Source organism: Gouania willdenowi, chromosome 8, assembly GCF_900634775.1.
Source record: "Gouania willdenowi chromosome 8, fGouWil2.1, whole genome shotgun sequence".
NCBI lineage: Eukaryota > Metazoa > Chordata > Actinopteri > Blenniiformes > Gobiesocidae > Gouania > Gouania willdenowi.
In genome coordinates this window covers 31,849,932-31,865,694 of record NC_041051.1, presented here as the reverse complement: position 1 = coordinate 31,865,694, position 15,763 = coordinate 31,849,932, and the positions used below count along the sequence as shown (strand labels likewise).

The 15,763-nt window shown below is 34.4% G+C and overlaps 1 protein-coding gene across 1 annotated transcript; it reads right to left on the bottom strand.

The window, feature by feature from the left end:
* Positions 1–1,044: 1,044 nt before the first annotated feature.
* Positions 1,045–4,635, bottom strand: cox6a2 (cytochrome c oxidase subunit 6A2). Its single transcript, XM_028455717.1, has 4 exons — positions 4,487–4,635; positions 2,904–2,976; positions 1,755–1,897; positions 1,045–1,264 (listed from the first exon to the last, which is right to left on the bottom strand). The coding sequence occupies exons 2-4, from the start codon at positions 2,974–2,976 to the stop codon at positions 1,175–1,177; spliced, it is 306 nt and encodes a 101-aa protein (XP_028311518.1). The 5' UTR covers positions 4,487–4,635; the 3' UTR covers positions 1,045–1,174.
* Between the last annotated feature and the right edge of the window lie 11,128 nt (positions 4,636–15,763).

The window sequence follows — 15,763 nt, the reverse complement described above, 5'->3', positions numbered from 1 at the left end:
GTAATGGGTCAACATATGCAACATTAGGTGGGTGAAAAGGGTTTATAAGTGCTGAAAATATCTTGAAAGTGGAAAAAATGTGCACAAAAGGCATTGAAATTTGATGGACAAGTTAAAATTATTTGCACCCGAGCATAAAATCATCTTAAATATGTAAATCCAAAAGGTGGTGAAATGGGATTTTAAAAACCGCAGAAATTGGTTAAAAGTTGCAGAGTGGCCAAAAACAGGCAAGTTCAAAGTGTCAATAGTTGCTTAAAACTGGCAGAAATTGGGGGAGAAGGGTTTCGGATGATGTCATTTAAAAAGTAGGAACAATTAGTTTAAACTGGAAAATGTCTTGAAATTAGAAAAAATGTGCAGAAAAAGCAGTGACATTTGATGGAGAAGTGTCAGAAATGTGAGTAATGTAGCAAAAATGCATTAAAAGGTGCAAAAATATGGCAAGAAAAAGTGATGAAAAAAGGTTAAAATATGGCAAGTTAAGTGTGGTTCCTGAAAAATGGTAAAAAATAAGCAAAAATGGGGTTTAATTGTTTAAAAAAATAGTTTCTTGAAGGCATCTGGTGACCCCCTCCCAGTGTCTTGCGACCCCAAAGGTTGAGAACCCCTGCTTTAGACGATGGCTCTACAGCTGAATAATATAACTTTTTGTCTTTGGAGTCACTTCATATGTGGGCGTCGTCATTTTGTAGATTTCAGCCAATCGGTGCTGTTTCATCTGAAGGGGATAAAGCTTTGTATTTAATTTATTCAGAGTAGCATTGACTTATTTATGAGTCAAACAGCAGACTTCTTGTATTTTCTTACATGATGTTGTAAAGATAATGTAAAATTCCAGATTTGAAAATTAACCTAAACTTTAGATGAGAACAAAGTCTTTGCAAGTTTAAATGATACTTGTTTAAAACTGAGGATAAAAAACAATAGTGTTTTAATCTGAGGATGAATGAAATGTGACCCCCAAAAATACAGAAAGAAATTGTAGCAAAAGAAGTACATAATGTGAGATAAAAGAAAAGAAAAAGAGTCTGTACACCCCAGTGTTTTAAACTTAAAGTGGTTTTTATTCCAGTCTGGATGCACCGTTTGACGGTAAATCTTTTCATTATGAATTCAGCAGACGGGAGTTGGACTCATGCAGTCAGGTACGGGATGGGAACGACGGATCCCCTCAGTGGTGAGACTCCTCGTATCCATCAGGGAGAGGGTTGGTGTGTGAGTTGTGGAACAGCGTGTGATTTCCATCGCCCCATGGGAATCTCTAAAGCAACAGAGAGTTTTGATTAGGAGTGCACCGAAAAAGCCTGACAACTAACTGCAGACCTGTCCCCCCCTCCCCTCCCCCAGTGGTCAAAAGTTATGACAGTTTTCCCAAATTCATTCAAAGAAATACAATTGATAATATAATGTAGACACTATACAAATAAAACAGTGTATACTGTTTCATGTCACAGATGTTAGTTCTAGCTCAGGTGCGTAGTACAGTCTACGTTTTCATTGAAATGGTCCCAAACTTTTGAGACTTTAGGTTGGTTCTTCTTTTGTTGTTCCGCCTATGGGGGACAATGGCTGACTTTAAGACCTTTGCCAAGGTAGATAAGAACAGCGGAAATGATCGGTTTCATATGCAAGTATCGGCCGATCGCCGATCCCCCAAAATCAGGGGAATCGGTGCCGATCGATTGGTGCATCCTTAGTTTTTAAATATTTATTGTCTTTACGTGTCCGAAAAAAAACTGCGAGCAACTCACCTTGGTGCGAATACGCAGGTGCGTGAAGGGCACGAACTCGGGCTGATCATGAGAGTGAGCCTTGGACTTCATGTACGCATTTGCGATGCAGACGGCGACACCAGGTAAGGCCACCACGAAGGAGAGGATCTTCCAGGTTCTCGCTGTGGGAAAAGGGAAAGGCAGGATTCAAACTCACAATCTTTACCAAATTAACTAAGTAAAGTCAGTCACCTGTGTGCGAGGCAGCAGCTGTTATCAGAATCAGAATTCCTTTATTAATCCCAGGGGGAAATTGCTTAAATTTAAATAAATGTTAGCGTTTAAAGGTAAAATTTCAAACGGCTGTCAAGAATTTAGTTATTAAGATGAAAATCTGGAAAAATACACATCTTGCATCTAGACAAGGAGATGTTGGTAGTTTGTTTTTAATAATGTTTTCTTGGCTCCATGAGAGAAAAACTGATGTTTAAAAATTTCATTTTTGAATTGTCTCGAATTGTTAGCATAGAAGCTAAGCCAGTTTTTGAGAGAAAATTATTTTATTTTCCAAACATCATCCACCATGAATCCAAAATGGTGTCGTTTAAAAAAAAATATTGAAAATGTATTTTGCAAGAATACAAGTATATATTTACATTAACATTTACAGTGAAACACTTTATTACATTGGAATCACCATTTAGTCTGGTAACAGATTGTGTCACAACACCGCAGGTTAAACTAACTCCTTGCTGCTCTAAAGGAAAACATTTAAAGCAAATAACCCCAAAAAAATTTAGCTTTTGATGTTTCACTACAGGTACCTTTTCATTTAATTTGTGAATTTGGAGAGACTGATATATATATATATATAAAACTCAATTATACAGTGATTATAAATCATGATTCATGTTTTCTCTGCAATTTTTATTTGAACTAAATTCTCCCTCAGGCCGAAGTGGAGGCTCTGATGGGCCAGATCTGGCCTGCGGGCCTCGAGTTTGACATTAAACGTGATTTTGGACCCAAAATTGCAAATGACTTAAATTAGTAAATAGATAATTTAATATAGTTATCTCAGATATCTGTCACTGAACGTTTTACTGTATAGAAAGCTCAGTGATTTTCTTGACACAAAAACATATTTTCTTAAAGTGTAGAACCATCATCATCATCATGTGACTTCACCTCCTCCTTCTTTTCCGTGTGAAGCAGCAGCAATGACTCGACGAGCTGCGAAAGCCGCAGGAGACAAAGACATCTGTAGAGGAGACGATTTATACGTTTACGACTGCTCTACGTTATCACATCATTGTTATAGATCTAAGGTAAACAAACAAAACTCAGGCTTTTTTTGACAAATTACTGAGGATGCATATAATGCTGATGCTAGGCTAATGATAATATTTAGTTAATGCTATAGCTAAGTCAACGCTAATGCTAGGTTAGTGCTAATGTAAGGTTAATGCTAATGCTAGGATAATGTTACTGTTAGGGTTATGCTAGCTAGGCCAATGCTGATGTTAATGCTATTGCTAAGTTAATGTTAACGCTCAATTAATGCTATTGCTAGGTTAATGCTAGGTTAGTGTTGATGCTAGGCTAATGCTACTGTTCGGCTCATGTTAGGTTAATGCTTAATTCATGTTAATGCCATTGCTAAGTTAACGTTAATCCCTGGCTAATGCTTGGTTAATGCTATTATTAGGTTAATGCTATTGCTAGGCTAATGTTAATCTTAGGTTAATGTTAATGTAATGCTAGGTCAGTGGTAAAGTTAAAGCTATTGCTAGAGTAATGGTAATTCAAGTTCAATGCTAATCTAATGTCTTTTTTAATGTTAGGTCGATGCTAATGTTAAAGCTATGCTTATGTTAATGAAAAGCTAATGTTAATGCTAATACAATGTTAAAGCTAGGCTAATGTTGAATTAATGTTAATGCTAGGCTAATGTGAATGTTAATCCTAGGTTAAGCTAATGCTAAATTTAATGTTAATACTAAGTCAATGCTTGGCTAATACTGGGTTAATTTTTTTTATTAAGCTAATGGTAATGATAAGCTAATGTTAATGTTAGAGTAATGCTAGGTTCATTTTTATGGTAATGCTAATATTAATGTTAGGCTAATGCTAATGTGACGTGGGTCAGCAGCTGCCTCCTCACTCGCATTATCTTCTGGAAATACAACTGGCTATGCTGCTTTAAATAAAAGAAATGTAGTAAATATGTTTTGTTCTCTATGGTGTTAAAAAGATTTAATGAAATTATTTAGAATGATAAAGGCTTATTTTTTATTTATTTATTTTATTATGAAATAAAAATATCTTCAGTTTCTGCTTAAAGCAGTGCATGGACAATATTTGGAAAAAAAACATTTTCTCCTTAGTTTTTTTTATTATTATTTTTTAGAAATTTTAAAAAGTACTGATCTTGTTTTTCAAGATGTTGTTTAAAGTCAAGTTCTGGTTGTTGTTATTTTCAAAAAGGAAGTCAATTTCTCCCTTTTTGTATTTCTTCTGCTGTTGTTTTGGCCTTTTTGTAGCAGAACATTGACAGTTTTAGTTCTAAACTCTGTTTTAAAGGCTTCATACTGTCAAAAATCTAGATTCAGTGATATGAATAAATGCAGGGGTAAAAATGGCTTCATGTGTTTGTGCAACACAAACAGTGAGTGCAGCAGTTGTAGCTGAGGCCTGTTTGGTTCAAGCCCATCTGACTGTAAAATGCAGTGAAATGCAGTAAAAAAGAGAAATAATCAACAGATTCTCACCTTTTCTGCAGAATAGAAAGTCCAGAAGTGCTCGAGTGTCTTCCTGTTTTCAGCTGTTTTTCTTCTTCCTGCTTGTTGTCCTTCAGCTTGTCCTGAGCTGAACTCAGACTGTCAGACTCCTCCTATGCAGCGTTGCCAGATCAGATTGACAGTTTACAGCCCAATCACATTTTAGAACACGCCCATTCCAATAAAAACCAACCCAAACCAACAAGTTGCCAGACATCCTCGAAAACCTGCAAAATCATTACACATGCAATAGAAAAAACACCCAGAGCTTCATATCCGCACCAAATAACCACATATTAATGATAGATAACTAGGTTTTTGCAAAGTGCAACCAAAGAGTGCAGTAAGGCAACACAAATAGCATCCTAGCGCCAGGCTCAGATTAGTAATAATGCCAACTGCACATAAAAAGGTGCACTTTTAGGCCGTGTAGGCCTAATACATTTCATTATTACATCACAAATGACTTGTAGGAGGACTACATGTGAGACAATTTAAAACTAATAAAAATGATGCACTTACAGAGCGCCTCTCTCCTCTTTTTTTTCTCCTCGCCGCTTTCCACACCTGTGGTACTGAAAGACGCACAACGACCTGTCCGCACAGCAGCTGATTGACATTCCGAACACACAAAACCACGAACAACTAGTTTTTAATTCAACGAGCGAATGACGTAGAATACGTAGGCTACAGTTACCAGAATCAGTCACAGTGCAAATAAGATAAGGTGACGTAAAAATCATCTTTCCTTTACACAGAATCAGCGTCTTTCAATTAACATAAACAATGTTGAGAACTTGAACTATTTACAGTCACTATTACATGGATGAATCAAACCACCCCAACCAGGGCCGGATCTGGGCATAGGCAAACCAGGCAGTCGCCTGAGGCGCCATCTATTGGAGGGGTGCAGAAATTGATTTCTCAAGGTGAAATGTAAATAAATAAAAGATACAAATAATACATTTCAATCAATCCTTCACATCACATTTACATGACAAACCTTTAATACAAGTACAATGAATCTTGTGTTAAAGTAAATTGATAAACATGAATGAAATTAATGGGTTGTATTTAAAAAATATATAAGTGTTTTCAGTTAATGAAGTGAAATAAAGGCTTCGTTTCAGTTTTCTTTCTTCTGAAAACAGTAAAGTGGTGTTAGTTTACGATATACCTCTTTTTGGGACCACAAAAATGTGATTTTCTGATCCAAGGGCCACATTAACAACATTCATGTCAGAATGATGACCAATCTGAGCATCTATAACAGGAAAGTTAAGTGTATTTTTGTTGTTATGTATTTTTTGAGTCATTTTTGTGTGTTTTAGCTTTCATTTTGTCTTTTATTCATTGTCATTTGGTTTATCTTTGGAGTATTTTTTTTGTTTTTATTGTCCTTTTTGTGTATTTTTCAGGATTGTTGTATGTTTTCTTTGTGTATTTTTGTTGTTTATTTTGCATATTTTTTTGTTCATTTTGTGTGTTTTTGGAGTCTTAGCTAGGCCCCCCGCTTCAAATTCAGTGCAGCTACTGTCGTTACGGTTACGTTGCCAAAGGAATTTATGCCTATTGGAGAAAAAAAAAGAAAAGGAAAAGATGCAGATTAGATACAACTCACGTCAATTATTTGTTTATGTATTTATTTAGGCTATTTATTTATTAAAGAGAGATGTTTTCACAATATTAAAAACTTAACAAATGTGGTCAAAAGCAGCCCAAATTTTAATCACCCACCCAATCTATTTTTTTCCCACCTGACGTAAACAAAAATAACCCAAGTGGCCAGAAAACCACCCAATCTGGCAACACTGACCAGACTCCTCCCATGTCAACTTGACTGTGAGCCAGGAAAGTGAGTTTATATTTGGGCAAGTGCAAAGGAGGACTGGGAGGTGACGAAGAGGAAATACTCATGAATGGAGACACTTAATAATAACAGTTCAAATCAGGAAAATCATAAATGTGAAGAAAAAGAAAATTCAAGTTCAGCCAAAGGTCCAATTCATCACAGTCAATCAAGGGTTCTCAACCTTGGGGTCGGTACCCCATTTGGGCTCGCCAGATGCCTGCAAGAAACTAAGAATAGTTTTTTTTAAAAATAATTTTTAATTTTTTTTACAATTTGAGCCCAAAATTTGCTTTTTTTTCTGCAACCACCAAACTCAACATATTTTAACCTATTTTCATCACTTTTTCTTGCCATATTTTTCCACTACTTCGCGACCCGTTATTGTCACTTTAAACCTCTGTTCATTATATTTCATGCTTATTTTTGACAATTTAACCAAATTCCCAATTTGTCATACCCATTATTTGCCAGTTTAAATAGATTTTTCCTTCTTTTTTCTGCTACTTTTAAGCCAATATTGACACATTGAACCTTTTTTTTAACCACTTTTTCACTCTGTTTTTGTCTACTCTAATTTGCAACTTTCAACCAATATATGTGTTTTTTTTTCTTTAAATCCCATTTCACCATCTTTTCCAGCATTTTCAACCTATTTTTATTTCGTATTAAAACAAGTATTATGATCTTTAAGATGACTATATACTATGGCACAAATAATACTAATAAACTTCCTGGATAACAGTGGATATTATTCTTATAAATAAATAAATGGTTATCACAGATTCATAGAACAAAGGACTATTATTCTGGTCTCTGGTGCCTTCATTTTGGGGGTCTCGGGCTGAAAAGGTTAAATCCTCTACTGATTGATTTGTTCTTAAACTGGGAGCCTTAATAATTGATTTACAGTATATCTTTTATGTAGCCAGGAAATATTTTTTTTGAAATGAAAATATATATTTTTCTAAAGAGACCTGCTACAGACTGGCACATACAGTAGTTTAAGGTCAACATGTTTACGTCCGTCTACAAAGTCCACCCACTAACAGCTTCAGTCATAAACACATAAATCCTGTTAGAGATAATCCACTAATCTCCTCCAATCACATCGTCAGACTCATTTACACCACTTTGACTGTACGAGGGAAGACAGGAAAATAATAGAAACGCATTTTTATTCAATGTTTGCTGTAATTGATCATTTATACATTTATAGGTAATCAGGCACAAATTTCTGAAGCCAAACTTTCTTTAAAATAAATACATTTTCTGTAAAAATTTACTTTGGGACTTATTTTTGTGATTTGGGTTTTTCCACATAAAAAAATACTAAATTATATATAAAATATATAAAGAATCACTTGTCATTTATATAATTCTAAATCATTCTACATTTATATACGTATATTTATAAATTATTATTTTTACATATATATAATTATAAATAATAACATTCATTTATAATTGATTATAATTGTATTTTTTCTCTATTTTGACGTTTTTTCATCCCTCTGGAATAGGATTATTATTATTATTATTATTATTATTATTATTATTACTGTTATTATTATTATTATTATTAGTATTATTATTATTATCAATCACAGATTGTAATTTGCAGGATCACATTGTTGTCCATCTATTTCAATTATTTTTCACAGAACCTGCAAAACAAAAGATACTGTCCTCTTTGTGAGACCATCTATTATTTATTATCTAATATATATTATCAACACAAACAGTGGCATGAATTCAGCAGTTTCCATTAAAAAAAGTCGAATATTTTATTTATCCTAGCAGACAATTATTTTTTTTTTTTTTTCTGGAAGTTAAAATAATAACTTTATTACAGGTTGATTTGAAAATCTTAAATATCAAAACATGAGAAAGCAACAGTAACCTCAGAATTAGCAAATATAGATATATTACAAGATAGAGTGGAGCTTTTCCCGTTATGAACACTAGAAATACTGTGTCTGTCCAGCAGGTGGAGACATTTTTAACATAATTTACTAATGGTGTAAATCAGCAGTTTTATGACATTATTAACATGTTATTATTAATTATTTGGATGATGGTATGATAATATCTGAAAATATCACAAAATCTGCCACGATTCAATTTGCTTTAATTCAGGGACATTCGATCGATTTAAGACATTATTAAGTACTGTTACTTGATTGAAATTGTACTCGAGTACAAGTAAGTCCTACATAAAATACCCAAGTAAAATAAGAAAAATTCTGTTTAAAATTAAATTAAAACATACTTAAGCAAGTAAAATGACTGATTTACAAGTACCCACAATTACTTTCACCTCTGGTTACATTCTACCTAAAAGTGGAAAAAAATAGTTTTTGATGTTTTGATAATTTTATTACTGAAATGTATCAGAAATATACATGAAAATCATTGTTTTTATCAAAAAGAAAAATGTTTAAATGCCGATGTTGATTGATGGTTTGAGTTTCCATCGATTTCCATTGATCCAGACTATAATGTCATTTATCAAACTTCTAATTAATAATTTAAAATAACAGAATTCTTAAGCACTTTGTACATTTATATTATCTTTATATGAATCTGTTCATAGCGGCTCAACGATGGCTTTAAAGTGTATCCTTTGTTTACAGGGACAAACCCACAGAAATATACACAGAAAACATAATAAAATGTACATTAATTTCATACAAGTTAAATAAATTACATTTAAATCTGACATTATTTATTCACTAAAAGAAAAACACTGACATTTATGAATGAAAGCGTTTCCAGCTTTGTTACACTCACTTCTGTCTGTCTGTCTGTGCTGTGCTTATGAAAGTGTGTGCGTTACATTTAGTGTAAAAACATGCACCAAAGTGTGTTTTCTGACCATTTTCTCTCTGTTTTCACCCCAACCCTCAAACATGAGACTCTTTATTACACTACACACATTTTCCATGCTATGGTTTCTGCTCCGCTGAGTGTTAATTTGTGATTTTCACACCTACAAACAGCCCAGTCTGCACAGGTGGCGTCAGGCCGCAGTGTAAACAGTAGCAGTGCCAGGAATAATGTGAGCCAGGCCTGTCTGAGCGGCTCACACTCATGTTATTGTGGCCAGAGGTCACGCCTCCTCTTTGAGGAACTCCACAGGTTTGCATGTGCGGCGCAGGTGATGAACCAAGATTTCAGACCAATCTCCACGCTAACGCTAGCAAAGATGCTAAAGTTAGTCTACGTCCAACTTTAAAATGACGGATTCTGAGCCTGTTTATTTCCTGATTTCTCTCTTTTTTTTCACAGTCTGTGTTTGTCATTGGGTCAGAGTCTCTTTTTGTGTATCGCACACCCTGGCCCTCATTTATTAACCAAAATAACATGTATTTTCAAAAAGCCCACGTTGTTACTGATACCAGTTTTTTGGTTTTCCTTTTGCTGAATACCGTATAACCTCACTAAAATCATTAAAATTATGAAAAAGTATTTATTGTCAAACCAAGTGTTGTAGTTTGATCAGCAGGAGACAAGTGAAGGCTGCAGTGATTGTGGTGACACTGCAGTAAATACCAGTGATGTCAATAAATATTCTTGTCGCATTTGTTTTTGTATTTGTAAATGGAATTAATCTACGTCAGAGACTTCAATACTGCCCCCTAGAATAACAGAGAGTAGTGATTTTAACTAGTGTACACAACAAGAACAACAACAACAACAAAGTGAGGGCGTTTTGAGTCCAGTTGCCCGGCCTAAAAAGGTTAAAGCTGCACGGGACGACAGTTTGTAAGGTTAGACGTCACTGATCAATAAATCAAAGATTTATTATGAGAGATAAATGTCTTAATTTCATAGAAAAACACACTGTCATCCTGAATCTAATGATGATGCCACCACCATGCATCTCTGCAGAAAGCCAATTAGCTGTGGTGTAGCAGGTTGGCAGCAGGGGGCACGAATTCACCCCCCAAAAAAGCCAAAAGAAGAAGAAGATGAAGAAGAAGTTGAAGCGTGCATGCTGCTTGTTCCTGTCTGAGTTCCTTTCTCCATTAAAAGCTTCTTTTGTTTAATGCATTTCTTTTAAGGTTTTTCACTTCTGATGTGACACTGATATTGATATCGACACATTTGAATTGTTGCAAAAATATCTTTAAAAGTTGGATCATTTGGAGTGATTAACTCTTGAGTAAGGTAAGGGTTTTCTATGGGTGATGATAAGATATTAATATAAATTTACCCTTTGCACATAATTTAGCTTCACCTTTGTTCTTTGCTTATTAAGTTTGATGGATTGTTTTTGTTGTAGCATTTTGCTTTGTACTGTTTGGAAGTTTAATAATGTCTGGGTTTTTATTCTTTACAGTTGCTTTGTTCACTGGCCACATGTGGCTCTCAGACTTATTTTGAAACAAATACACAAAATGACCTAAAAAATACACAAAATAACAACAAAAACACCAAACAGAAGAAAAATTAAAAAAAATATATATAATAATGACTCCAAAACCATATGGAAAAAAAAAAAAAAACACAATGACTCAAACATGCAAAACAACAATAGAAACACATAAAATGGCACCAAAAATATACAACACAAAAAAGTGCTCAGAAAACATATTAAATTACTCAAAAAACACACTTTTTTAAAAACCCACAACATTACAATAGAAATGCAAAAAATTACACACAAAAAACGGAAGAAAAATACAACATATTACTCCAAAAACACAACAAAAAATGTACATAATGACTCATACACACAAAAATACACAAAATGACTCCAAAAACATGACAAATAACAATAGAATTATTTTTTAAAAATGACAGAAAAATGCACAAAATGACTGAAAACACACACAAAACTGCTTCAAACCACAAACATAAAACAATCACACGTTGATGGTCCCACTGTGAGAAATCCTAGAAAAACCTTTTAAACATTCTCGTGTTCATGATTTTGGATGAAGTTGAAAGTGTGAGCATGATGAATTATATTTGTCCTTTCCTTTTTTTTTATTAAATAAACCTCATTTGATTCCAACATGTCTGCAGACACAAAGTTCTCCAACTTTGACATAAATAAGAGAGAAGCAGCAGATCTGGAGCCAGTTTTCACTGCAGTGGAAACTTCCGTCTGAGCAGATTGTGCAGACGGAGAAAAGTCAGTGTCTATTTAGTTCCAGTCTGACTGGACAAAGACTCAGTTTTACTGGGTTATTTCAGTTTAACACTCAGGTGGAAACGTTCAGTCACTGAGTTTCATTCATTGTTGTTTCAGACATTTTTACAGAAAACAAGGTCACAGTCACACGTTTATGTCCTTTGTTGACAGATTTATGAACAATAGATTTGTTCCTGTCAACGTTTAGTAGCTAAATGTACAATCTAGAACACGTGTCAAACTCAAGGCCCGTGGACCAAGTTCGGCCCACCAGAGCAAATCAATCTGCGATAATCTATGACATCACAAGAAAAAAAAAAGATTAGGTGAAAAAATCCAAATTTTATTTTATATCTCTGAAAGACAATAAATTGAAAAAGTGTTCTATGAACAGTGACACTATTTTAGTGCAACATTTCTGAAAATAAGTGTCAACATACCAATGTAAACGAATAAGTATCTGTAATAGTGCTTTATGTAAACAAAAAATAGGGTCTTTCTTACCAGTGACACCATTATAGTGAAATATTCCAGTAAACAAAATATTGATTCCTTCAACAAACAGTGACAAAATTTCTGTGAAGACGTACCTGCACATTTTAGTGAAAAAGTAGAAAAGGTTTTGAAAAAAAAAATGGAAAAAATTGATACTTATTGGGAGCATATCGATAATCAATCGTGCCGAAAAATATCGCGATATATCGAGATATCGTCACACTTCTAGTGGTCTACCTCTTTTGTATCCTGTACAAAGTAGCTTAGAGGTGATTTAGTAAGTAAACTTTATTTGTAGAGCTCTTTTATCAAACAGTAGTCACAAAGTGCTTCACAGTAGTAAAAATAAATAGTATGAACTACAACCAAACACAAACTAAACGTCAGATTAGATAAGAATGCTAAAACTCTAACTTGTCAATCACTGATTAAGGTCTCTAAGTAACTAGTGATACAGTTGTATGTTTAGTTAATGGAGGCTAAAATGCTCACTAGCAAAAAAAGGCTTAATCTCGTTCATTAGTTTTATCCTTTTTCTGGTCTTACTGGTAAACTAGGTGGAGCCAACATGTTCACTTTTTAGCAGTAGTGATGATTACAGTGTACTAACTTACGAGTGTTACTAGTTACAGATACAAAAATAACTCAACAAGACCTGTATTCGCAAGGCAAATACATATTTGCCAATTCAAAATTGGAAAATAGAAATGTTCACGTGAAAGACATCTTATTTTGTGTATTTTGTTGTTGAGTAATGTCCCTTTATGTTGTTTTTTTTACTAATTAAATTGAAAGTAATAATGCAGGAAAAACAGACCTTAAATGTGACCTTGAGCAAGGGTCAAGGTCACATGCTGAAAGGAAATGTTGTTCAATGGTACCAGTCTGAGCATTGTTCCTCAATTTGTGACCAAGTGATAAATCGTACAGCTTTGGTCCAAGGAAATAAAATAATCAACTTGAGATGAGCATTTCATAAATGTAAGCATTTAGTTTGTACGATAAATATTTGTAGAGATATAGAACATTATGGGGTTTGACTCTTGACGCGACCTTGACATTTTGGCTCCAAAAAAGGTTGACTGCACATCCTTGACATTGTCCCTATGAGATGACATACGTGTCATTAATGCTGCATTAATAATCTAGGAGGAGTTCCAACACAAATGAGTTGCGAAAGAAAAACAATAAAAACTCCAACGAGATAAGGTGGGAGAAATATGCACCGAGGCTTCCTATTGGCTCCCCAGTCTGAAATGAAACATGACAACCAATGAAAACTCAGGACACACGTTCATGTGTACAAGTATAGTTGTATTTGTGACTCAGATTTGCAATTGAAAATTCCCAAATACATTGTTAACGTAGGAGTGCTATTATTTTTCTTCCGCAACTCATTTGTCGTGGAACTCCTCCGAGACTATTAATGCAGCACTAATGACACGTATGTCATCTCATAGGGACAATGTCAAAAAACAACATTTTCCATACCTCTACGAATATTTATCATACAAATTAAATGCTTACATTTATGAAAAGCTCATCTCAAGTGGAGTATTTTATTTCATTGGACCTACCAGTAAAAAGATCAGTACGGGTCACAAAATCAACATGAGATACAGTGCACAGACTGGTACCATTGAACAACAGTTCCTTTCAGTGTGTGGCCTTGACCTTTGCTCAAGGTCATATTTAAGGTCAAAGTCAGTCTTCTGTTTTTCCTGCATTATTACTTTCAATTTAATTAGTAAAAATAACAACATAAAGGGACATTACTCAACAACAAAATACACACAATAAGATGTTTTCCACATGGACAATTCTATGTGCCAATTTTCAATTTGCAAATACGCGTTCGCCTTGCGAGTACAGGTCTTGCCTAGTTTCAATTTGAAGTTATTTCTATTTAATATGTATTTAATAGTTGATTATTTTATTATACAGTAAAATTACTGTATCTATACTTACTTACAGGCAGTACATTATTTAATAGTAATACGGGTTCTCCAGTTAAATTCATGTTGTTATACAATCATTTTGTACTAGGGATGTAACAATTCACTCAACTCCCGATACAATTCGATTCAATTCACAATACTGGATTCACGATATGATTTTCTCACGATTTATTTTACAAAATGGCACTGTAGATAATTGATGACTGAAAAATATTCCTTTATTTTTTTAGAAAATACTGTATTATTTTCCTTAAACTATAACTATAAACTATTCAAAACAATGCAATTTAACTAAAAATAAATCTTGAATGAAATAAATGAAGGAATAATACAAATGAAGAAGAAGCCTATTAATTTAAATTCTGGTTCTATAGTAAACAATGCAAAACTGCATAATAGTTCTTTTTCTTTTTAAAAGTGCAACTAAAAATGTTTTTGTGCCTTAAGAATTGGACTTTAATAAAAAACAGTCATTGCATTGTATTTACGTCAGATATTTGTTTGGACCAGCAGTGGGCGCTGGGAACCCAGTGGTCGGTTGGCATGCAGATATTCTAGCAGTGAAGAAGAGATGCCATGCGCTAGCACACAGAGCTAATAGAAAAATGTGACTTTTACAGATATTCATGTAATATTACAGATATTCTTTCGGTGCTAAAGGGGTAAGGAATCATTTATGAACATGTTTAAGAGTAGAAGGCGGCCAGAAAGAGAGTAGTAGCAGATTCCACCCGCCGCCTACACTTCTGGACAAGAGAAGGATAAATATATATAGCGCCCTCTGCTGTTTAAAAAAGTACTGCGATTCAATTTTCAGAGTATCGATGTGAACCGTGATACCTATGAATCGATTTTTAACTGCGTACGATTAATCCTTACATCCCTATTTTGTATTGATGATATATTAGGGATGGGGTGAGTTTGGGGTCCAAACTCACTTAGGGCCCCAATTTGGTCACACAAATGTTACCTAATAATCAGCGACCTTCCTTCAAGTTTTCCTCAGTGTAAAACTCTTGCTATGGGTTGTATTTGATGCTTTGAGGAGCCAAATTTGACACCGTCATTGGGATTATTTGTTTCGTTGTGAGACTGCATGAAACTGCCGTCCAGATGTGTCTCCACAAACTGATGCTGCATTAAAGAGTCTCTCCTTAAAGAAACATCTCCAACACGCCAACGCATAAATGTTTGGAGGTGAGGGAGGGCGTGTTATTGTCTTGAGCCCAGAGCCACCCGGTGAGACGATGTGGTGGTCTGCACCTGTGACACAAACGTAAATATCACATAAAGAAGTCCGAGGACCTCCAACGCTATAGGATAGAAAGATGAGCTGAGAGTTTGGCTCTCATGCTCTCTGTGCTCAGTCTCAACAGTGGCTACAGGCGCTCTGAGGACAAGAAAAGAACTCTGGATACAAATATCTGCACATCTCGCCTCATGACTTCAAGATGAATGAATGAATCTGTAGTTTTTACTCAATACGTTTTAAAAAGTCTACAGGGGAGAGTCAGCAATGAATGAATCTGTGATATCCACATTTATTTATTCATCTGAGTAATATCCACTGTTATCCAGGAAGTTTATATTATAGTTGTCTTAAAAATGGGAATTTTTTTTACAACAGAAATTGGTTAAAAGTTGCAAATTAGAATGGCCAAAAATGGACAGAAAAAAGTGGTAGAAAAAACTGTTCAAAGTGTCAATATTTGCTTAAAAGTGGCAGAAATGGGAAGAGAATGGTTTGGGGTAATGTGATTTAGAAAGTAGGAACAATTATTTTAAACTGGCAAATAATGGGCATGACAAATCATGAATGTGGT